The sequence below is a fragment of the Barbus barbus genome (assembly GCF_936440315.1).
Source record: "Barbus barbus genome assembly, chromosome: 20".
Taxonomy (NCBI): Eukaryota; Metazoa; Chordata; class Actinopteri; order Cypriniformes; family Cyprinidae; genus Barbus; species Barbus barbus.
Window position 1 is genome coordinate 12,992,920 of NC_136748.1, and position 23,881 is coordinate 13,016,800.

The 23,881-nt window shown below is 38.9% G+C and overlaps 1 protein-coding gene across 1 annotated transcript in view; it reads right to left on the reverse strand.

Moving 5' to 3' along the window:
- Nucleotides 1–23,881, reverse strand: part of LOC306886414 (gephyrin-like) — a gene marked incomplete at its 3' end in the record, with an annotated part of 98,153 nt that overhangs the window by 22,615 nt on the left and 51,657 nt on the right. The window contains exons 9-11 of the mRNA XM_079443500.1: nucleotides 15,380–15,511; nucleotides 5,343–5,384; nucleotides 3,825–3,899 (exon numbers count right to left, since the gene is read on the reverse strand). Of these exons, the coding sequence (XP_079299626.1) occupies nucleotides 3,825–3,899; nucleotides 5,343–5,384; nucleotides 15,380–15,511 (249 nt within the window). The remainder of the gene's footprint in view (nucleotides 1–3,824; nucleotides 3,900–5,342; nucleotides 5,385–15,379; nucleotides 15,512–23,881) is intronic.

Sequence of the window (23,881 nt, forward strand, 5' to 3'; positions counted from 1 at the left end):
GCAGAGGAGGGAGATTCCTCAGAAGGAAGGATTAGTTTGTGTAAAGGGTGAACAGGCAGTTGAGAGCTCCAAGGCACCCCATACACCCGTAGGGCCGATCTAATGCTCAAATACATAAAAAAGGAGGTGCCTGGCAGATTATATTGAGTTTTAAGATTCTGGAAGGATTTTAAACCACTATCATCATAGATATCTCCCAGAGTGTTTACTTTATTATGAGTCCATTGCGGACAATGAAATGGAGTACTGCCTGACAAAAGGTTATTATTGTGGAAAATAGGCGAATGCCTATGCCATTTTATAACTAGTTGTGAACGTCTTTCAACATCCCTCCATGTGGAGAGGAGATGGGTTACAATGGGACCAAACCGAGATTTACACTGCTTAAGCGGAACTCCCGAAAAAACAAGATGCTTCAATTTACACGGATAAACAATAGATCCTCAATTGCTCTCCAAGACACAGAAGCATCAGGATCAAACCAAACTGCTAAAGGGCGGAGGGAAAAGGCTTGAGCATACAGTCTAAAATTTGGGAAAGAAAGACCTCCATGTAATCTACATCATTGTAAGGTAGTCAGTTTAATACAAGAACGTTTCCCATCCCATATAGACCGTGAAACACATGCATCTAGTTTATTCCAGTAGCCAACCGGTGGATGGAGAGGAATCATGGAAGAAAAGAAATTGATACGTGGGAGAACATTCATTTTAATCTCCGATATACAGGCCTGAAAAGACGAGACCAATTTTCCAAATCTGAGGATACTTTGGCTAGAATACCATTATAGTTTTTTGAGATGATTTCCTGCAGGGAAGGAGAAACATCTATCCCCAAGTACTTAAAGTTTTGAACCAATGGAATAGATATAGAAAGGGACATGGAATCAATTTTAAAATTGAGGGGAAGTAAACATGACTTACTCCAATTAATTTTAAACCCTGAGAGAGATCCAAAATGGTCAAATAAATTCAGCACATGAGGAACAGAATGTGACGGCTTCTCCAAAAACAATAAGATATCATCAGCAAACAAAGAAATATGATGGTGAGTATTCCATATATTTATGGGAGAAATAGTTTCAGATTGTCGGACCGCTTGAGCTAAGGCTTCCAAGGATAGGGCAAATAACAGAGGAGACAGCGGGCAACCCCAACGAGTACCTCGATGTATAAAGAATGGGTTAGAGCGAACAGCACCTGTAAGAACAGAGGCTGCTGGAATGGCATACAGAACTTTTATCATATTTATGAAACTCGATCCTAGACCCAGATGCTGTAGAACCGCCCATAAATAGTTCCATTCTAGCTGGTCGAAAGCTTTCATCGCATCTAGAGATAATACTGCGCAAGGAGAGGACAAACTATTCTTTGAATTAATAATATGATATAACCTGCGTAAGTTATCCGAAGGAGGGGGCCTAAATCCGACCAAAAAGTAGTATACAATTCAATTGGAATGCCATCTATGCCTGGGGATTTCCCCTTGTTCATAGATCGAATCTGTATCTGACTGCCTAGGTTAATCAAGGTTGGACAGATGCAAAAGAGTCAGGGTCACCATCAGCAGAAGAAGTATAGAGGTTAGAGTACAAAGAGTGAAAGGTGATATTAATATTTTTTGGGTCTGTCATAATGAGCCCAGATTGAGATTTCACAGCTGAAATATTAGCAAACTTTTCATTGTTGCGTAATCTTAGGGCTAAAAGGTGGCTTGGTCTACTCCCTTGAAAATAGTCATTCTGCCTGGATCTTTGGATCAGGAATTCTGTCCTGGATCTCAGTAATGAATTGAGTTCGGACCTAACCGCCATGATTTTACTGAGTGTATTGTCTGAGAAACAACGCTGATTATCTCTAGTCAGATTCTGGAGCTGTGATTCCAGTTCAACTATCTTTTTGTGTCGGTTTTTCTGAAGGAAAGAGGCATATGAAATTGAGTTATTCCTTATAAATCCTTTAGCTGCATTCCAAAGTGTTCGAGGATCATCCACTGAACCTTAATTTCAATAAACTCAGCAAATTTATTTCTGAATTGACTGCAAAAGTTTTCATCCTGTAACAATTTAGGGTTAAATTGGCATCTAGTGGACTGAGATGGCCGAGGGATCAAAGATAATCTGCACAAATTTCCATCATGATCTGACAAAGATAAGGAACAGATATCGGCATCACAAACAGCTGAAGATAAAGAAGTAGAAATTAAAATACAGTTAAAATGCATATTAAAATATCATCTCTCTACTTCTCGTATACATGGATCTAACGTGAAAACTGTAAATTCATGGCATTCATCTTTTAAATGTTGTCTTCTTTTCTAAAATCTTTGTAAAAATTATTTTATTGTTATTTGTTTATCTATTAATATTAATTATGTGTTTATTATTATTATTTATGTTATTTTATTTATTTATTATTTTTAAGTCTACCAAAGGGTGGGATGGGTTGGGATGGGTTTTAAATTTGTACAGCTGCTTTTTGTTTTGCACTACTGTTCCACAAAATACAACTCAATAAGCAGTTGTTAACAAAAAATGCATATTAAAATATCATGAGATGTTTTAAATATTAAGATGAATAAAATACTCATAAATATTTATTATTTTGGATGTGATTAATCGTTTGACAGCACTAATTAAAATAAATAATTTTGTTTGCGTAATATATGTGAGTATTCTGTGTATATTTATTATGTATATATTTATTATGGGGCAGTCGTGGCCTAATGGATAGAGTTGGACTTGCAACCTGAAGGTCGTGGGTTCGAGTCTCAGGTCTGGCAGGGATTGTAGGTGGGGGGGAGTGAATAACCAACACTCTCTCCACCCTCAATACCACGACTGAGGTGAGACCCTTGAGCAAGGCACCGAACCCCCAACTGCTTTCCGGGCGCCGCAGCATTGGCTGCCCACTGCTCCGGGTGTATGTTCACTACTGTGTGTACCCTTGGATGGGTTAAATGCAGAGCACAAATTCAGAGTATGGGTCAGCATACTTGGCCACACACCACTTCCCTTTCCCCCTTTCCCTATAAATACACATACAGTATATATTTGAAAATATTTACATGTCTATATTTATATTCATATAATTTATATTATAAATAAATGTATTAAATATATAAATATATTTTTCTGAAATATATACATGCATGTGTGTATTTATATATACATAATAAATATACACAGCACACATACATATATTATGCAAACAAGAACTTTTATTTTGGATGTGATTAATCACGATTAATCTTTTGACAGCACTAATTATATTATATAAGTTTTATGGGTTCACTGTTTTTAAGGAAAGAAAACACAAATTAATTAAATTTTACATATGAAATTAGCTAAAAGAGTTTAATAATTATGCTGCCTTAATAATTAAAAATAACTTAATTTGGCCAAACTGTAAGAAGAGAGAATGCAGCAATCCCAAAATGTACTGCAACAAATTCTTTGGGGAAAAATTCAATCAAGATTGCTGAAAAGTTAAGAAAATTTTTTATTCTAAATATATTTAATACCAAAAGGTATAGATAAAAATTGTATCTAATAAAAAAAATTGATTTGAGTCAAAGTGCTAAGAAGTTTGTCACTTCTGTAGTTGACATACAACAAGGCAGCTGACTAGGTTTTGGAACAGAGCTAGAGAGAGAGAGACAGAGATTGTTTAAGACAAGAAGATAAAGCTATAACAAAACAAACTGCCCTGATGCTGCATCAATAGGCTGTGGGCCGCGTGCAACACTCTTTAGTGCATGTTTGTATGTGTGATTGACAGTGTTGGTTTATGTGAAGATTAGGGGAGAAAGGGATATCTGTTTACCTGGTCCAAGGTAGAGTACCTTGACTTGAGCGTGATGACCTCATCCAGGTGAGCCCTGAACTCTCTCCGTGAGGCCTGGAGGAAGCCACAGGACAGTAACTCACCTGATACGGCCTTCCCCATCAACAAACACACACACTTCACAATATACACTGTCACAAACACACACTCTAAGGATCATCTAACACTGATATGAAAAATATGAGGGGGAATCAAGCGAAGTCATAACAGCAAAATAATCCCACTACTACTACGCAACCAAAGAGGAGCAAAGCAGCTGCAGCGTGTCTCTTGTGTGTTACGCTGATCTTTCACCTGTTTTCCAAGAACAAAGGAGGCTTCATTTTTATAACTCCTCCAACTTTATAAAACAAATAAAAGTCTTGAGGAACAAGAGTGTGTTAGGTGGTCATTAAAGCTGCTCTAAGCAATTTAGTCATCGTGCTTGTGCTAACTTCTGCCACCATCGTCCATCCCTTCAAACACTCGTTCCAAAAACCCACCCTCCAAATGTGAATCTGATCAAACCTTTCAAAAACAGGTCTTGATTTCACTCAAAGATGTATAAATAAATAAATAAATACAATAATTTTCATAACCCCAATGTAAAAAAAACCCCTGAATTTTCGTTACTCTAATTTGAAAAATGATGATGTATAATTTAAATGGTATTATATTATCTATAAAAGTTGTAAAATGAACAGTATTTATGAATCATGAAAGCATTTGTTAGCTATATGAAATTAAAAAAAAACTAATGTTTTAAAGACTATTACAATAATGAGAATACTAATAATAATAATAATAACAACTTATAATAATGTTAGAGTTTTAATTCATTTTAATATAATTCATTTTATAATTATAATTTATAATCATAAAATATGTATTATTTATGATTATAATGTATTATATATATTATTATTATTAATAATATAATTATTCACACTATTTCTATTTGATTTTGGGCTGATGCAGTATTTCAAAATATTGCTTACAGCAGCTTTAAATGTTTACATCAAATTATGAAAAATACTGCACATATGATAGGGTGAACATATGTGCCATTTTTCCCGGATGCGTCCTGGCCAGGATTTCTATATTGCTTTGATTCAAAGTAGCTCGAGAGCATTTAGAAAACATAAAGAACCGATCGGTCTGCACACGCAAACAAAGCCAAATCTTAGATATTTTATGCAATATAGAAATCCTGGCCAGGATGCGTATCCTGAAAGGCACATATGACCACCCTAACATATGACGTTATGAACTTATCAAATGATTCTGGGTCACAGAAAAGTTCAGAATTCATGAGAAACTAATGAATTAAAGGACACACACAAACACACAAAACAAACTACAAGGCTTTTTTGGAGTTAAATAAATGAACCGATGAGACAGACTTGCTTTACAGGGATGAGTTGTGCACGTGTGAGGTGTGTGAGCAATGATTGAGTCTCTGAGAGGGGTGTGGTTAGTCGCAGGGTGGTGGACGGTGCTGTGTAAAACATGCTGTACCTCTGTGACACTATAAGTGGATGAACAGGAGGTGAGCCGGGCCTGGTGCAGGGAGAGAGGGAACAGGGAAGAGGAGGGTTAACACTGCAGCCACAAAAGCAAGGGAAACACATACAAACAGCATTCCCGTCATTACAGCGGATCATGGGCAAGTGTTGGCCAAAACAGGGAGAGAACACATTCAGGACACCAGAACGCAGCAACCCCACTGCCAGTTTGACAGGACACAACTGTACAAGTTTGTCAAGTCCTCCAAAGAGAGAGTCTCTTCAAACAGAAACATGCAACAAATTATATACAGTGATCACTCACTCCAAAAAAATCGAAATGCTGTCATTATTTACACAACTGCATATCATTCCAAACTTGTATGACTTTCTTTCTTCCGTGGAAGACAAAAGGAGAACTGTTGAAGAATGAGTTGGCTACTTTTTTCCATATTATGAAAGTGAATGAGCAGTTTGTGTAGCTGCAAAACGACCAGAAAAAAAAAAAAAAAACATTACAACGGGGTCCGAGATATGACCAAAAAAAAAACAAAAGCAAAAAAACAGAAGCCATGGCAATGAATGAAAAATTTGTTCCCACGACTGTTTCAAAAAAAAATAATTATAATAATGAAGGTGGAGTGGAGGGTAAGATTTCCAGTAAATAACAACACTTTTGGTCTAAATTTTTGCATTGTTTTAGAAGATTTGGAACATGGCACAAATCATACAGACCACTTAAATGATACTTTTACTGTGCTTTTGGTCATTTTACAGCTTGACAACCCAGATCCCAATTTACCTACTATCAATTTACCACATGGAAAATAGGCAGTACATTCTGCAGCATTTCCCCTGTTGTGGCACATTGAAAGAAGAAAGTCATGTGGGTTTTAAACAATATGAGGGTGAATAAATGATGGTAGAATATTTTGGTAGAATTTTTTAACACCTACATTTCAACTTTGAAATAGGACAAACAATGGAAATGCGTTTTCCTTGTTTAATCTGCCCAACTGACAGCTTCCTCCCTCAATTTAGAGCAACTAAACTGCTACAAAAAGGTCACTGAGAAATCACCATGGTTATGACATCACAACCATGAGCACATTAATATATAACTGCCAACATTTACATATCAACGCCCATTCAGTATTCTGCAACTCAGCCCTCTCTGATGAACAACGGTGTGAATTAGGCTGGTATTTCTCACTTACAGTTAGCTATTCATAACACAAGTCAAATAATTAACTCTTTTAATATTTATTACAGTAACAAAAACAGCCTGTTTAATCTCAATTGCTTTTGATGTAAAAACATTGACTTACACTAAGTAAACTTTCAGTGTATTACATACAGATTGCATACAGAATTAGAATATGGTGGCTTTAATAGACTGCTAATGTAGTTGTATGTGACAGAACCTGTATATGTGTGTTTAACATATACATAACGTGGTTTATACTAACAGAACCTAAAGAATGACCATACAGGATAGACTGATGTGCGAATATGAAGATCTGAAAACATGTAAATGGAAACGCACAACTGGACAAACACACATTTTGAAATAAACAGAACTGGTCAAGAGTATAATACATCACTATTTGTCCTTGATGTCTTGCACCAGCCTTTAACCTCACAGACACACACACACATTAATGAAAAAATTAAATGCAGAGACACTGCCAGATACAATATGTATCTCTTCCACAACTGTCACAGCTGTCAGATTCAATGACAGGGCTGTGTAGTAATCGCCACAGCAAGCGTAAGGGCCTGTTCTCCCCTTCACCTGATCTTCAATCTCTTCTCCATTCATCAATCGAACAGAAAGAGGAGGAGGGGGTGGAGTGGGCTCAGGGGTAAAGGGTCATTGGACCGTCAATGTCCATTTATTGCACTTCCAGACAGAGTAAGCCAGGGTATGTCCCTCAAACCAACACATGCAATCTAAACATGCTTGCAGCATGTATATACCTTGACGTGCTTGCTTTCTGTTACACCAGTTTCCCAGCGGTAGCATATTTAAACATTTCTGGGTGACACTTTTTCTTCTGATTATTCATAAAGAAGGTCTGCCCTGTTTACACTTAGTATGACGCAAGTAACATAAAAGCATACAATATTCACCAAACCTTTTCCACATCAAAACAATGACAATTTTTTTCAATTGAAAAACATCTGGGAAAAAACAGATACAGAAAAAAATAAATAAATAAATAAATAAATAAATAAATAAACAAAAAACCCATAGAACAGTATTAACTAGATCGCAAAACAAAACAGAAACAAACCCCTCCCACAAAAAAATGACCAGACCAGACTTTTCTCACTATGTTTAGTGCTGCCAAACGATTAATCACGATTAATCGCATCCAAAATAAAAATTTTGGTTTACATAATATGTGTGTGTACTGTAATGTATATATTTATTATGTATATATGAATACACATACATGCATGTATATATTTAAGAAAAATATGTTACGTTTATATATGAAATATATTTATATATGATATAAATTATATGAATATAAATATATACGTTAATACATGTAAATATTTTCAAAATATATGCCGTATGTGTGTGCATTTATATATACATAAATATACACAATACACACATATTATGTAAACAAAAACTTTTATTTTGGATGTGATTAATCACGATTAATCGTTTGACAGCGCTGGTTTGTATTCAACAAACCAACATAAAACTGTTAAAAGTCACAAACAATTTGATTGATATTATTTTTACCCTAAATATCCTGAAAAATCCCGAACAGAGTAAAAAAAAAAAAAGGACCTGGCCCCCAAAAACCAAACAAACAAAAAACAATCACAGTACAATATTTCCTTCTAGTGAGTCTATTAATGAGTTAATAGAGAAATTTTATTTTATGATCCTATCGTGCATGTTTTTCTTGCCCTGCGTAGGTGAAAGGTGTGACTGTAATTCAGTATAAACGCTTCTGTTTAATTGCAGTTTCTTTTTTCTCTCTTTGTCTCCTCCATATCTGTCCATTGCTGAAAGCCCCTCCAGGCGGTATCCTTAGCCAACCCTACCCCGCAAACACACACCAGTGAACACACCACACACTCGCCTCAGTGAACACACACACACACACACAGTCCCTCCGAGCATCCACACAACTCCAGCCACTGAAGCACAGGGTGAGCTTCAGTAAGAATCTCTCTGTCTATATCTCATACTGCTGTTATCTCGTATTATACATCACACACGGAGGGAATCACCAATGATCAAGTGGAATGATCCTATCATGATACCAGTGTCACAAAGCACTATATACTGCTGTGCTTATTATCATATGTCACACACTGTGGGTCACTCTATAATAAGTGTTGCATCAAATGTAAACAATAGAATAGAATAGAATAGAATAGAATAGAATAGAATAGAATAGAATAGAGAACAATGAAGTACTGTGATTTAATATAGCCACATTGTCTTTTTAGTTGAAATAGCCACAACCTGGAATAACCACATGGTTTCTCTAGCGATCATCCTTATTCAATCACTCTTATCAACAGGTCAAATTAAATTAACTATTTCACTAAGGCTGATATGTCTTTGCTACATTTTGAGGCTAAGTACTTGACATGCCACAAAAGACGTTGTTGGAAATATTGAAATCATTGTATTAATTATTGAACCATTCCATTCACAGCATCGGTTATAAATCTTAAAGCTCCTGGCCTGAATTCTGATTGGTCAATATATTCCAGCTGTGCTAAAATACATTATATAGTTACAGCACCTATAGATGACATCTATTAATATTTGTTTACATGTCAACGACTAAATAGTCTAGCAGAGAGATGTCATGTTTTGACTATAAATAAAATGTATTTATTTGACTTGACTATATTATAATTATTATTATTGTATAACAATTTAATTTATTTTATTTTATTTATAGCTGGGCAATGATTAATCGCGACTAATCGCATCAAAATAAAAGCTTTTGTTTATATAATATATGTGTGTGTAACTGTATATTTATAAAAACACACACATACAGTATATATTTTGAAAATATTTAAATTTATTTACATGTATATATTTATATTCATATCATTTAGAAATATATTTAATATATGAAGAGTTCATTTGCAAAAACTGATAACTCCATTTTTAACAATTCTCAGAAATGATGCTTTTTCATTGTGCATTCCAATTAATCTCAATCAAATTGCAAGTGGGTTATTTTGATTAGGTTAAAAATAACTTTAAAAAACAGCTAACTAACACAATAAAACAAAACAAACAAAAAAAATAAAAAAACGGAGTTATCTGTTTTTGCAAATAAACTCTTCATATAAACATTACTTTTTTTGTAAATATATACATGTGTGTGTATTTATATATAGATAATAAATACACACAGTACACACGCAAATATTATGTACACAAAAACGTTCATTTAGGATGCGATTAATCGCAATTAATCGTTGCCCAGCACGAATCATATTATATTATTATATTATATTATGTAGTTCTATTATTTAAAGCCATTATATCATATTGAAACTATATAATCTAAATTATGAAATGTCTGTTGTAAACTCATAAGAATATTGTATCCCCATATTGATACATTTAAAGTGTGTAAAATAATACAGATTCCCCCTCTAACACAAACACACACTATGAAGAGGAGTGCACATGTACTCAACACCACCACCACCACCATACAGACATGCACTTGCACAACATGCAACATGCAAAATAAGATACAGAATGAGACAAACATGAATTCACAAGTCATAAACAAAACAACATGATTCTCCCTGTAAGCACCTGCACCTGGAGATGTGGAACAGCACTGAAACGTCATCAACCACATCTCCAAACACTGGCACCTAATGGAGCCTCCATTCAGAAAAGCCACAGTTTTACTACATCAGACCACTGCAGCTGTTATGAAACCAAGTGGCTGCTCTGTACGCCGTAGATCATGCACCCTGAAATCCTCCTGCCCCACCAATCCCCCCTGGAGTCTATGCGGAGCCCTACCAACCTACACCCCTCACACACGTACATCCAAACAGACACGTGTAGAACAAAACAGAGTGACGCATCAGAGCGAAGAAAGACTGCGCTTACCATGCTTTATCCCAACACACAGAAGAATGCCGCACGTCTCCCGTGCACACACTGACACGCGCACACACACACACACACACACGACACGCATGAAGCCAGAGAGAGTGTAGGGAGGGGAGAAAGAGGTGGAGTGAGACAGCATGCAAAGCGGAGAATGAGTAAAAACCACTGGGATCTAAATTTGGAGGAAGTGCAACCACAGATTTGAGGGATAGACAGCGTAACAGGGTTGACGGCTGTGTGTGCGGGTACAGAGTGTGTTTTCTGAAATCAGATCGGCTCAGGCAAAGCATCTGAGTGGGTTAAGAGAGGGAAAGAGAGAGAGTGTAAAAACGTATTATGCATTATTACCTCTGCGTTTAGCGTGCATGGAGAGCTCACAGCCAAACAGGGTCTTATGTAACAGCTGGACATTGTGCTGAGGGAATGCAGTGAGCATATGTCTGTGTGTGTGTGTGTTGCCTTTGGTCGTCTTGGATGATGTATGCTAGGGAAAGGTTTTTAATCACACGCTCTTTTCACACTGCACACAAATCCAATTTCGTTTCACATGCAATGTTTGGGCCTGATTGTTATTTTGATGAAATGTGATTCGTTTTTTCAGACGGTCAAGATTCAGCATTTAGCATCATTTTAGTGTCAGCAGGATTTTAAAAGTCTTTCTCATACAACAAGCTGTCGCCATGGAAAGAGAAGACGGGGAAACTGGAATTTAGCCTCTGCTGTCTACCACGCCATTTTGCTGACCAGAACATAAGCGACATTTTACGCATTCATGCATATATTTGTCCAGGACTGCTGATTCGGTCACTAAATAGTGAATATCACACAGTTTATTATGTAAGGAAAGTGTCAACAAAAAGAAAAGTATTCAGACACAGTTTCAGACAATATTGTGCACATTATGTATGATGTTAAACATATTAACATTCAAAAACAATTCTCACCAAGGCTGCAAGTATTTGATCAAACTACAGTAAAAATAGAAATATTGTGAAATATTATTATAACTTAAGAGTTGTTCTGTTTTATTACAGTTGTGGTCAGAATTATTGGAACCCTTGGTAAATATGATCAAAGAAGACTGTGAAAATTAACCTGCTTTGTTAATCCTTTTGATCTTTTATTTAAAAAATTCACAAAAAGCTAACCTTTCATTGGATAATAAGAATTTAAAATGGGGGGAAATATCATTATGAAATAAATGTTTTTCTCAAACACACGTTGGACACAATTATTGGCACCTTTTTATTCAATACTTTTTGAAACCTCCATTTGTCAGTTTAACAGCTCTAAATCTTCTCCTATAATGCCTGATGAGGTTAGAGAACACCTTACAAGAGATCAGAGACCATTCCTTCATCCAGAATCACTCCAGATCCTTCAGATTCACAGCTCCATGACGGTGCTTCTTCTCTTCAGTTCACCTCACTCATTTTCTACAGGGTTCAGGTCAGAGGACTGGAAAGGCCAGCAGAAGCTTGGTTTTGTGCTCAGTGACCCATTTTTGTGTTGTTTTTGAGGTTTGTGTTTGGATTATTGTACGGTTGGAAGATCCAAACATGGCCCATTATAAGATTTCTAATAGAATCAGTCACTTATTGATTTTTTATCTGTTGGTATTTGATAGAATCCATGATGCCATGTGTCTGAACAAGATGTCCAGGACCTCCAGCAGAAATATAGGCCCACAACATCAAAAATACAGCAGTATATTTCATTGTACACATGGGGTACTTTTTATCCCTGTGTTCACCAAACCCATCTTGAGTGTTTGCTGCTAAAAAGCTCATTTTTTAGTTTCATCTGACCATAGAAGCCAGTCCCATTTGAAGTGCCAGTCCTGTCTGATAACTGAATATGCTGGAGTTTGTTTTTGGATGAGCTAGGAGAATTTTTCTTGAAATCCTCCCAAACAACATGTGGGGATGTAGGGGCTGTTTGACAATTTTGTTTTAAGGTTTTCTGACCCCGAGACTCAACTATTTTCTGCAATTCTCCAGCTGTGATCCTTGAAGAGTCTTTAGCCACTCAAACTCTCCTTCTCACCGTGCATTAGGACGATATAGACACACGTCCTCTTCCAGGCAGTTTCATTACATTTTCTGTTGATTGGAAATTCTTAATTATTGCCCTGATGGTGGAAATGGGGATTTTCACTGCTCTAGCTCTTTTCTTAAAGCCACTTCACTACTTTGTGAAGCTCAATTATCTTTTGCTGCACATCAGAAATATATTCTTTGTTTTTTCTCATTGTGATGGATGATTAAGGGAATTTGGGCTTTGTTTTCCCTCCTATTTATATTTCTGTGAAACAGGAAGCCATGGCTGGATAATTTCATGTTCATAATCACCCTAGAGTGCTCAAAATTGTGAATATGAATGGGAGTATACTTCAGAGATATTTTACTCTTAAGAATTTCTAGGGGTGCCAATAATTGTGTCCAACGTGTGTTTGAGAAAAACATTTATTTCATAATGATATTTCCCCCCATTTTAAATTCTTATTATCCAATGAAAGGTTAGCTTTTTGTGAATTTTTTTAATAAAAGATCAAAAGGATTAACAAAGCAGGTTAATTTTCACAGTCTTCTTTGATCATATTTACCAAGGGTTCCAATAATTCTGACCACAACTGTATATTTTAAGATTTATTTGTATTCATTTACTCCAGTCTTCAGTGTCACATGATCCTTTATAAATAATTCTAATATACTGATTTGGTGCTCATAAAACCTTTCTTATTATTATCAATGTAGAAAACAGATGTACTGCTTAATATTTTTGTGGAAACAGTGATACAATTTTGAGGATTTGATGAATACAAAGTTCAAAAGATATTTTTGTGGAAAACTTTTTTTTTCAGGATTTGTTGATGAACATTGGAAACAGCAATTATTTGAAATAGAAATCTTTTCTCACACTAAAAAAAAAAAAAAAATCCAATTGATATCCAATATAACAGTTCACACTTTGGAACTATTTTCCTGTTTTTATGCCTAAGAATGCCTAAGAACTGTCTCCTATTTTACTCTTTCTCTTTTTCCATTTCCACTGGTGTGCACAGGTGAAGCATTGGCCCCTAAGCCACTAACTAATCCTTGATTGGAAAATGACTAGTTATAGAAAGTCCAATCCCGTGTATAATGCAAACACAGTATATGCATTTCCTATACAGTGTAACTGCAAGATACCTGCAAGATTTACATTTTTTAGTTTTTAATTTTAATTTTTAAACAAGGTAGCAGCAGATCGAGGTATGACTTTTTGTTTTAAAAAAAATTACAAAGTTAAATGTATTAATAAAAAGGGGAAAAAATGTATTGATGAATTGTTCACAATAAGACCAATTACATGCATTAAGAAAACATGTTCTCATTATATTTCAACTTTAAAATTAAATTTTCAAGAACATATGAATTTGGCTCTTTTTATTTGGGCCCCACCAGTGTCTCTCTCTCTCTCGCTCTCTCTCTCTCACACACACACGCGCGCACACAATATTCCCACTGCATATAAATTCTCCACACATTTGTGAACATGCAATGACTATTTTATCAGGTCTTTGAATTCCCAGATGCTCAATGTGATAGGTGCACCGTTCAACAGCACACACACACACACACACACACACAAACACACCTCAGCATGTTCTTCACTGTAGCCTCTGACTGTTAAGTGCCACCTGACACCCTTGTTTAGCAACTAAAGCCAAACTGCCAGACACTTGTTAAAAAAACAGCAGTCAGCAGAATTAAAACCCAGCCTGAGGTCAAAGCTGAAGCTTAGAGCACTTTGCTGGAATTCTGCTTATCACCGGCATTTCACATACATACTAAAAAAGACACGATAAAAACATTTCCATTATACACTTCAAGTACTCTGTGGCATCAACTTTCCAAAGTCTGACACTGAAACACACAAATACTCTGACCTGCTAAAAGAAAACACAGTTGTAATACACACTGCGTTCACTAGAGGGAGAAAAAAAAGCTGGTGAAGCACCATTAATCACTTTTTCACAGCTTGTTGACAGATTTCACACACAAATATGACCATCTCATGAACTAAACAGACACTCGATTGGTCCAGACCCAAATGCGCACTTAATGTGTTTTTTGATTATTTTTTTGTCTGTCAATGGTGTCCACAAAAGTGTAGGGTGTCATGTCTGTCATTTTGTGATTCAAATGGTACTATTAAACAGTATTCTGTCACCAAAGTGAATGCTATTTTTAACATGGCCAGCATAATCAGGGTCACAACACAAAGCACACATTTATACCTTGACACTTCCACTAAAAACTGAGGAAACAGTTGAGTTCAGTACCTTACTATAAAACAGTTGATAGTAAGGTACTGAAACTGAAGTACCTTACTATCACACACTCATAACAAAATATAACTGGTTATAAACAGCACAAAAGAATGACTCCATTCAGTAAACGACTCGGTCGGTTACACCGATAGCACTTTTCAGTCAAAAATTGAGATGGAAGAGTATGTATGACAATGTATGACTAAATACTAAATGGCTGACACAATGTGAGTTAGAGAGACTTAACCGTTGCAAAAAGAACATCCAAACCGGCTCCTGAACTTCATAAAGAAAATAGTTAATAGACCCTCGTAGCATTCGTCTAATCACACTGTTGGATCTAAAACAACAAACTGTTAACTGCTACAGGAGGAAAATCAAATTGGCCGAACTTAAAATTCAGCCAGTGAAGAGTTCTCTCCTCTCACATGGCCCAATGAGCAGAGTCACTGCTGTCTGGAATGCAAAGCAGTGTGTCAAGCAGCCAATGAGGTGGCAGCAGATGAGGATCCAGCCATGGAGGATACGGAGTGCATGACGGAAAAGAAAGCCGAGGGGAGAAGGAATGGTGTGAATAAAGGGAGAAGGGGTGGAGTCTTACTTTGGGGGTGGGGCAGGAGGCAGTGGAGAGGCGGGACTGCTGAGCACAAGGAGACTCCGAGGGTGTGGAGCTGAGAGAGGCAGTGTCCCGCGGCAAAACCTGCACGCCTCGTGAAATGATGGACTCTGGTATCTGTAAACAGAAGACAGGGACAGTCAAATTCAAAAAAGTTAAAAGTTAAGAGCTGGCAATAATCAGTATTTACACTTATAGTGCTGTGGAATCAGTAAGAGTGTTTTTTTTTTTTCAAAATTCAGCTTTTCTATTTTACAATATTACTGTTTTCATTGTATTTTTATCAAATAAATGTACCCTAGGTGAGCATAAGAGACATACACTGCTGTTCAAAAGTTTGGGGTCAGTAAGATTTTTTTTGTTTTTTCATTGGAGTCTCTTCTGCTCATCTAGGCTGTATTTATTTGATCAAAAAAAAAACTGTAATATTGTGAAATATTATTACAATTTGTAATATTGGTTTCCTATTTTAATATACTTTAAAATATCATTTATTTCTGTGATGCAGCTCTGAATTTTCATCATCCATTACTCCAGTCTTCAGTGTCACATAAATCATTCTAATATGTTGATTTAGACTCACTGAGAGACTCATTAAAATCTCTTTTCCATGAGTGTCTTGGCCAGGACACTCCTGGAAAAGAGATTTTAATCTCAGTGAGTCTTTTCCTGGTTAAATAAAGGTGTTGAAACTGCTGTGCTGCTTAATTTGTTTGGAACCTATGATACTTTTCTCTTTGATTCTTTGATGAGTAAAAAGTTAAAAAGAACAGCATTAATTCAAAATAGAAATATTTTCTATCACTTTTTATCCATTTAACATGTCCTTGCTGAATAAAAGTATTAATTTCTTAAAAAAAAGGAAAAATGTACTGAACGCAAACTTTTGATTAGTAGTGTATATTGTAACACAAAATTGCTATTTTGAATAAGCAGTAAGCATGGTTCTTTTTAACTGTTTATTTATCAAAGAATCCTGAAAAAAGTATCACAGGCCCCAAAGAATATTAAGCAGCTCAATTGTTTCCAACGTTAATTATAAATCAGCATATTAGAATGATTTCTGAAGGATCATGTGACACTGAAGACTGGAGTAATGCTGCTGAAAATTCAGCTTTGCTTCACAGAAACAAATTATATTTGAAAGTATATTAAAATGGAAAACTGTTCTTTTAAATTGCAATAATATTTCAGTTCAATTACAGTTTTTTTCTGTATTTTTGATCAAAGAAATGCAGTCTTGATGAGCATAAGCAACATCTTTAAAAACAAAAAAATCTTACTCTAATCTTCCCAAACTTTTGAACGGAAATCAGTAAACAGAAATTAAGTTAAATTGCATAAAAAATGAATACAAATCATAAATATCTAATCATAAAAAGATATATTATTTTAATATATGATTCTATAATATAAAATTTCATAATGTTCAAGCACACTCACACATACACACATATATATATATATATATATATATATATATATATACAGTCCCCTCCATAAGTATTGGAACAGTAAAGACAAAATTGCTCTCTTGGCTGTGGAGACAAGACATTTGCAAATATGATTAAAATATGAATTTGAGACAAAACTACAGAATGTCACATTTTATTATTAGCCGTTTCAACACATATATGTTTTACCAAATAAAAAGATCAGCACTTTTAGAGTTCATCCCACTCATTGATGTGAGCATAAGTATTGGGACAGTTGAACTTAAGGCAGATATAAAAGATTAAAAGCTATTATTTAGTTGCAGATCCCTTGCGCACAATCACAGCAGTGAGTCTGTGACCCATAGACATCACCAGACTCTTGGTCTCATCCTTTGAAATACTTTTCCCAGCCTTTAATGCAGCCAATTCCAATTGTTGCTTGTTTTGGGGAGTTTCTGCCTTTACTCTCCTCTCCAGCTGGTGAAATTCATGTTCAATCGGATTTAAATCTGGAGATTGACTTGGGCAATCTAAGACTTTGCATTTTTTTGCCCTTATAAATTCCTTGACAGGGTGTTTTGGGTCATTGTCCTGATGCAATATGAAGCACTCTAATCTTGTCTTTCTATTTTTGGTGCTGGTCAGAGGTTTGCATCTTGCTGTGTAGCATCTGTAATTCTGTGCCAAAGTCTCCTGAGGACAGTAGATTGTCAGAGCATCACCCCAGCTTTCTGGAAGTTGTTGGTGATTTTACAGACACGTCTTTTAGGATTAATTTTCACAGCTTTTATGATTTGTCTGTCATCAACTACTGTTTTCTCAGCCGATCAGGTCATTGTTGGTTGCTGATGTCACTGGTGGTTTTCAAACTCTTGATTTCTCCATGCCCTTTGTTTTTGCTAGAGCTCTGACTTCCTCTTTTCTTTTAGCATCCAAATTGCTTACTTTTCTCTCAAAGTCAGCTCCCTCATCTTCATCCTGGTTTGTGTTTTTCATCATCGAATGCAAGATTCAGAATGCGTAATGGATATAACTGATACGACATATTCCCTGCTTTAATACCTGAAGAATTAATGCAACAGGACACAGCTGATCACTTAGAAAGACCAGTGAGGCAACTGTTCCAATACTTATGCTCACATCAGATAGAGGGATGAAACACTAAAAGTGCTGAACTTCTTAGCTGGTAAAACATCTATGTGTTGAATCACCCAATAATAAAATGTGACATTCTGTAGTTTTGTCTCATATTCATCTTTTAATCATATTTGTAAATGTCTTGATTCCACAGCCAACAGAGCAATTTTGTCTTTACTGTTCCAATACTTATGGAGGGCACTGTATACATGTATATGTGTGTGTGTGTGTGTGTGTGTGTGTGTGTGTGTGTATGTATGTATGTATGCATGCATGCATGTACGTATATACATATATATATTATTATTATCAGTAGACCTGGGCAAGCAGCTCAAGTTCCCCCAGCATGTAGTTAAGACCTCACTCAGACCTGATATCATCCTGGTATCTGAGGCAACAAAAAATGTTGTCATGCTGGAGCTCACCGTGCCATGGGAGGAGCGAATGGAGGAGGCCTTTGAGCGGAAAAAGGGGAAATATCAGGACTTAGTCAGCGACTGCCACGAACAAGGCTGGAAGGCAAGGTGCTTGCCTGTAGAGGTAGGGTGCAGAGGCTTTGCTGGACAGTCCCTCTGCAGGGCATATACTGCACTCGGCATCACAGGCGAAAGGAGGAGAAGAGCTATCTGTAACAGCACAGAGGCAGCGGAGAAAGCCTCTAGGTGGCTCTGGATTAAGAGAGCGGAACCGTGGTTGAGCTGCCAGGGCACAAGCTGAGGCTTGATCAACCTCAGCTGGGTCGCCTGAGTGAGGGTGTCTGATGTTCGAGAGACCCGAAACACCCGATGACCTCAGGATACATCACTGATGATGTGCCCTGGTGCATCAGAAGATGTATCATCACAACTGTTAGACTGGAAAAACCAGTGACGACCAGGAACAGGCTGGTTGACAACCAGGAACAGGCAGGTGACAGCTGGAGAGACAGACGACAGCTCGGAAAGACGGCAACCGGGGCGGCACGGGTCAGCAACCCTAACCGCACCTCCTGTGAAGGAGGACCCAAAAATAAGCTACGGAACAAACATATGAGATATACCCCCAGGGGAGCCCGAGAGGGGGGGAGAATGAGCACCCCAGCCGGACAGACACAAGTTTAACGAACAATAGCAATGGACAAACGTTGACGAGAAGAGAGTGTTTTTGTGGAAAGATCTGCAAAAATGAGAGAGGCATAAAGATCCATCAAACAAAGATGAAATGTAAGGTGAGACTACAACCATCACAATGCTCAGGACTAGTGCCTGGTGAGACAGAGGAGGAGCAGGGCCCGGAAGCACCCCACAGAGCCCAGAGCCTCCAAGTGGTGCCGTTAGTCCCTCCAAGCAGGCCATCGGAGAAGAGAAGGATCAAGTGGCCTCAAGCCTCTAAAACATCAGAGTGGCAGAAGTTCGACGAGGATGTGGATGCAGTGCTAGAAACAACGGCCAAAGGGGATGTGGAGAGGAGACTGCAGGCTATGACAACTATCATAGTGAGTATGGCTGCGGAAAGGTTTGGAGTTGAGGAAGAAAGAGGAGCTAGGCAGCCCTACAGCATGAACCAGCGGGCGGTTAAAATCCACAACATTAGGACAGAGCTGAAAGCCTTGACCAAACAGTACAAGGTGGCAAGACAAGAGGAGCGGGCGCCATTGGTAGAGCTTCGTACTGTGCTCAGGAAGAGACTCCTTACCCTGCGCAGGGCGGAATACCACAGGAGGCGGCGCAGAGAAAGAGCTCAGAAACGCACTGCCTTCATCAGCAACCCATTCGGGTTCACCAAACAGCTCCTCGGACAGAGACGCAGCGGACGCTTAGCCTGTGCAAAGGAGGATGTCGAGCAACACCTTCAAAACACTTTCAGTGACGCCACCAGAGACCAAGACCTGGGACAGTGTGATACAGTGTTAAGACCACCAGAGCCAACGGTGGCATTTGACCAGAGGGAACCCCTCTTGAAAGAAGTTCAAGATGTGGTAAAGAGGGCAAGAACTGGGTCAGCACCAGGACCAAGTGGAACCACTTACAAGGTATACAAGCACTGTCCCAAGTTGCTACACCGGCTTTGGAGGATCCTAAAGGTCATCTGGAGAAGAGGAAAAGCAGCGCAACAGTGGCGGTTTGCTGAGGGTGTGTGGATCCCTAAAGAGGAGGACACTAAAGAGATCAGCCAGTTCAGAATCATCTCACTACTCAGTGTTGAGGGGAAGATCTTCTTCAGCATTGTGGCTAGGCGGCTGGCTGACTTCTTCCTTAAGAACGGGTACATCGACACCTCAGTTCAGAAAGGCGGCATTTCTGGTGTACCGGGGTGTTTAGAACACACAGGCGTGGTCAAGCAGCTCCTTAGAGAAGCAAGGGAGAACAAGGGAGATCTGGTGGTCCTCTGGTTAGATCTGGCCAATGCCTATGGCTCTATGCCCCACAAGCTGGTGTGGGAAACACTGGAGAGGCACCATGTTCCAGCTGCAGTCAGAGACCTCATTCTGGATTATTACAGCGAGTTCAGTCTGAGAGTCTCAGCAGGGTCAGTAACATCAGAGTGGCATAGATTGGAAGTTGGAATTATCACAGGCTGCACTATCTCGGTGATCCTGTTCGCACTAGCAATGAACATGTTGGTAAAATCTGCTGAACCAGAGTGTAGAGGCCCCAAGTCCAGGTCCGGGATCCGCCAACCACCAATCCGTGCGTTCATGGACGACCTGACAGTAACCACTGAGTCAGTGCCTGGAGCCAGATGGATCTTGAGAGGCCTAGAGAGGCTGTTGGGATGGGCCAGGATGTCTTTTAAGCCAGCAAAGTCAAGATCCTTGGTCCTGAAGAAGGGCAGAGTGGTCGATAAGTTCCGGTTTTCGATCTCAGGAACACCGATCCCTACCATCTCCGAGAAGCCTGTGAAAAGCCTGGGGAGGTACTTTGACAGCAGCCTCAGGGACACAGCTTCAATAAAGAACACCTGTGAGGAGTTGGAGAAATGGCTGAAGAGTGTCGACAAAACAGGCCTACCCGGCAAATTCAAGGCGTGGATCTATCAGCACGGGATTCTGCCGAGGATACTGTGGCCACTGCTTCTCTATGAATTCCCGATCTCCACCATTACAGACCTGGAGAGGAGAGTCAGCCGCTACCTGAGGAGATGGTTGGGTCTACCGCGGAGCTTAAGCAACATCGCACTCTATGGAAACAGCTGCAAACTGACACTACCTCTGAAATCTATCGAGGAGGAGTTCAAGGTTTTGCGTGCAAGAGAGGTGCTGCAGTTCCGGGAATCAACAGACCCAAAAGTCTCTGGGGCAGGAGTGGTAGTCAAGACTGGCAGGAAGTGGAGAGCAGAGGTGGCAGTGGAGCAGGCAGAGTCCCGTTTGCGCCATGGAGTCCTTGTGGGAACTGTGGCCAGAGGAAGGGCTGGACTAGGAGCCGTTGCAGCCCCCCGTTATGATAAAGCGCGGGGGAAGGAGCGGCGGCAACTGGTTCAGAAGGAAGTTAGAGCAGCTGTGGAGGAGGAGAGGACCAGCAGAGCGGTGGGGATGAGACAGCAAGGCGCATGGACTAGATGGGAGCAAGTTGTGGAGAGGAAGATCTCGTGGACTGACCTGTGGAGGGCAGAACCACACCGCATCAAGTTCCTGGTCCAGGCGGTCTATGATGTTCTTCCCAGCCCATCCAACCTGCACTGCTGGGGCTTGGCCGAGTCACCAGCATGCCCCCTCTGCCAGAAGAACAAGGGGACCCTGGAGCACGTATTGAGTTGTTGCCCAAAAGCTCTGGGGGAAGGCCGATACCGCTGGCGTCATGATCAGGTGCTCAAGACTATCGCAGAGAGCATCTCTAGTGCTGTTTCCATCTGCCAAAAATCCAGACCTAGGAAGCAAACCATCAGCTTCATTAGAGCCGGAGAAAAGCCAGGAACAAAGAAAGGAACATCAGGGTTTCTCCAAACTGCACAGGACTGGCAGCTATCAGTAGACCTGGGCAAGCAGCTCAAGTTCCCCCAGCATGTAGTTAAGACCTCACTCAGACCTGATATCATCCTGGTATCTGAGGCAACAAAAAATGTTGTCATGCTGGAGCTCACCGTGCCATGGGAGGAGCGAATGGAGGAGGCCTTTGAGCGGAAAAAGGGGAAATATCAGGACTTAGTCAGCGACTGCCACGAACAAGGCTGGAAGGCAAGGTGCTTGCCTGTAGAGGTAGGGTGCAGAGGCTTTGCTGGACAGTCCCTCTGCAGGGCATATACTGCACTCGGCATCACAGGCGAAAGGAGGAGAAGAGCTATCTGTAACAGCACAGAGGCAGCGGAGAAAGCCTCTAGGTGGCTCTGGATTAAGAGAGCGGAACCGTGGTTGAGCTGCCAGGGCACAAGCTGAGGCTTGATCAACCTCAGCTGGGTCGCCTGAGTGAGGGTGTCTGATGTTCGAGAGACCCGAAACACCCGATGACCTCAGGATACATCACTGATGATGTGCCCTGGTGCATCAGAAGATGTATCATCACAAAAATATATATACACACACACACACACACACACATACATATATATATATATATATACACACACACACACACACATACACACACTCATATCTGTAATCCCTGATATGTAAAATCACTCATTATCATATGACTGCCATACAGGTATGTGTTGGATCGTATGTTGCAAAGCATTAACCAATCATAACACATCATATTTACATACAGAACTCTCAAAGGTACAAGAGCATCAGAGAGCAGTGTGGTAAATAATCATGTAACACTACATTAAACCTTGACTAACATGGACTTCTGACTACTACAGAAGCAATATAGCCCACACAATATTGACAGAAAGTATTAATGAACCTCCATAGACAAATATTTGAAAAGAGTGATATTTTTGTTACTGTACTCAGACTGAGACTCGCTGCCTTTGATCCAGCAGGCGAGTCTTCGTGCAGTAATAAACTGCAGCTATGCTGTCTGGGAGAACTGTGCTGGGATTAAGCGGGAGTCTGATGGGCAGAAAGGCGAAGAGCGCAGGGATCTTCCATAGGAACGCTGGGGCTTAACGGAGCACTAATTAACACTGGGGCTAAATCAAGGCCTCACAGGAAAGAGCAGCTCCACGAGCGCTTTAATTACCCAGCACAGAAGCTAACCCTGTGCTAATAATAGCACTCGACTCAACCTCTGCCTTCCCATGAGACTCGAGCTACGAGCGCTCCCTGTGGAGAACACAGTAATGCCAACCTGCATGACCCCATTATAATTACTATATAAAGACAGCTAATACAGGATATATACTCAATCCTCCGTTATCAGATTTAAAAAAAACTTTACAAGACCTGGCAAGGCTGAACAACAAGACAAATATTGCTTGCTAGAGCATAAACTGATGCAACGCACAAAAGAAAGCTAAAGAAAGAAAGTAAGTCATGCTTGTCTATGTTGTGGGTGGTTGCCAGGGTGTTATTTATTGGCAAAGTCACAAAAGCTAGGTCTGGAGGTGCCAAGTCTATCATATTTTGGTCACTAGATATGGCTTTAATGTATCCTCATTTTGTGTAACATTCAAAATAATAAAGATTCCAATTGAATTTTTCTTTAAATGAAATAAATATGGAAAAAACATTTTATGGTATAACAAAATTATATAATATTAAATTATATGAATGTTACATTCTGGTTTGCTGAACATTAACTTATTATTAAATAATATTATAAGAGATGCTACAGCTTTATACACATTGATATTAAAGAATTACCACAAAAGTTAACAAATGTATAGTAGATTAGTAGCATAAAGTCAAAAAGCTAGACCTGAACGTGTCAGTTTTATGTCACAGTATTTGGTCTCTAAAAATTAAATGTAAGTCTGAGGGGATGTTCACACAGAATGCGTTTTTCCATTCCAATGCACTAATTTCCATTGTTTTTCTATGTAAACACCCACT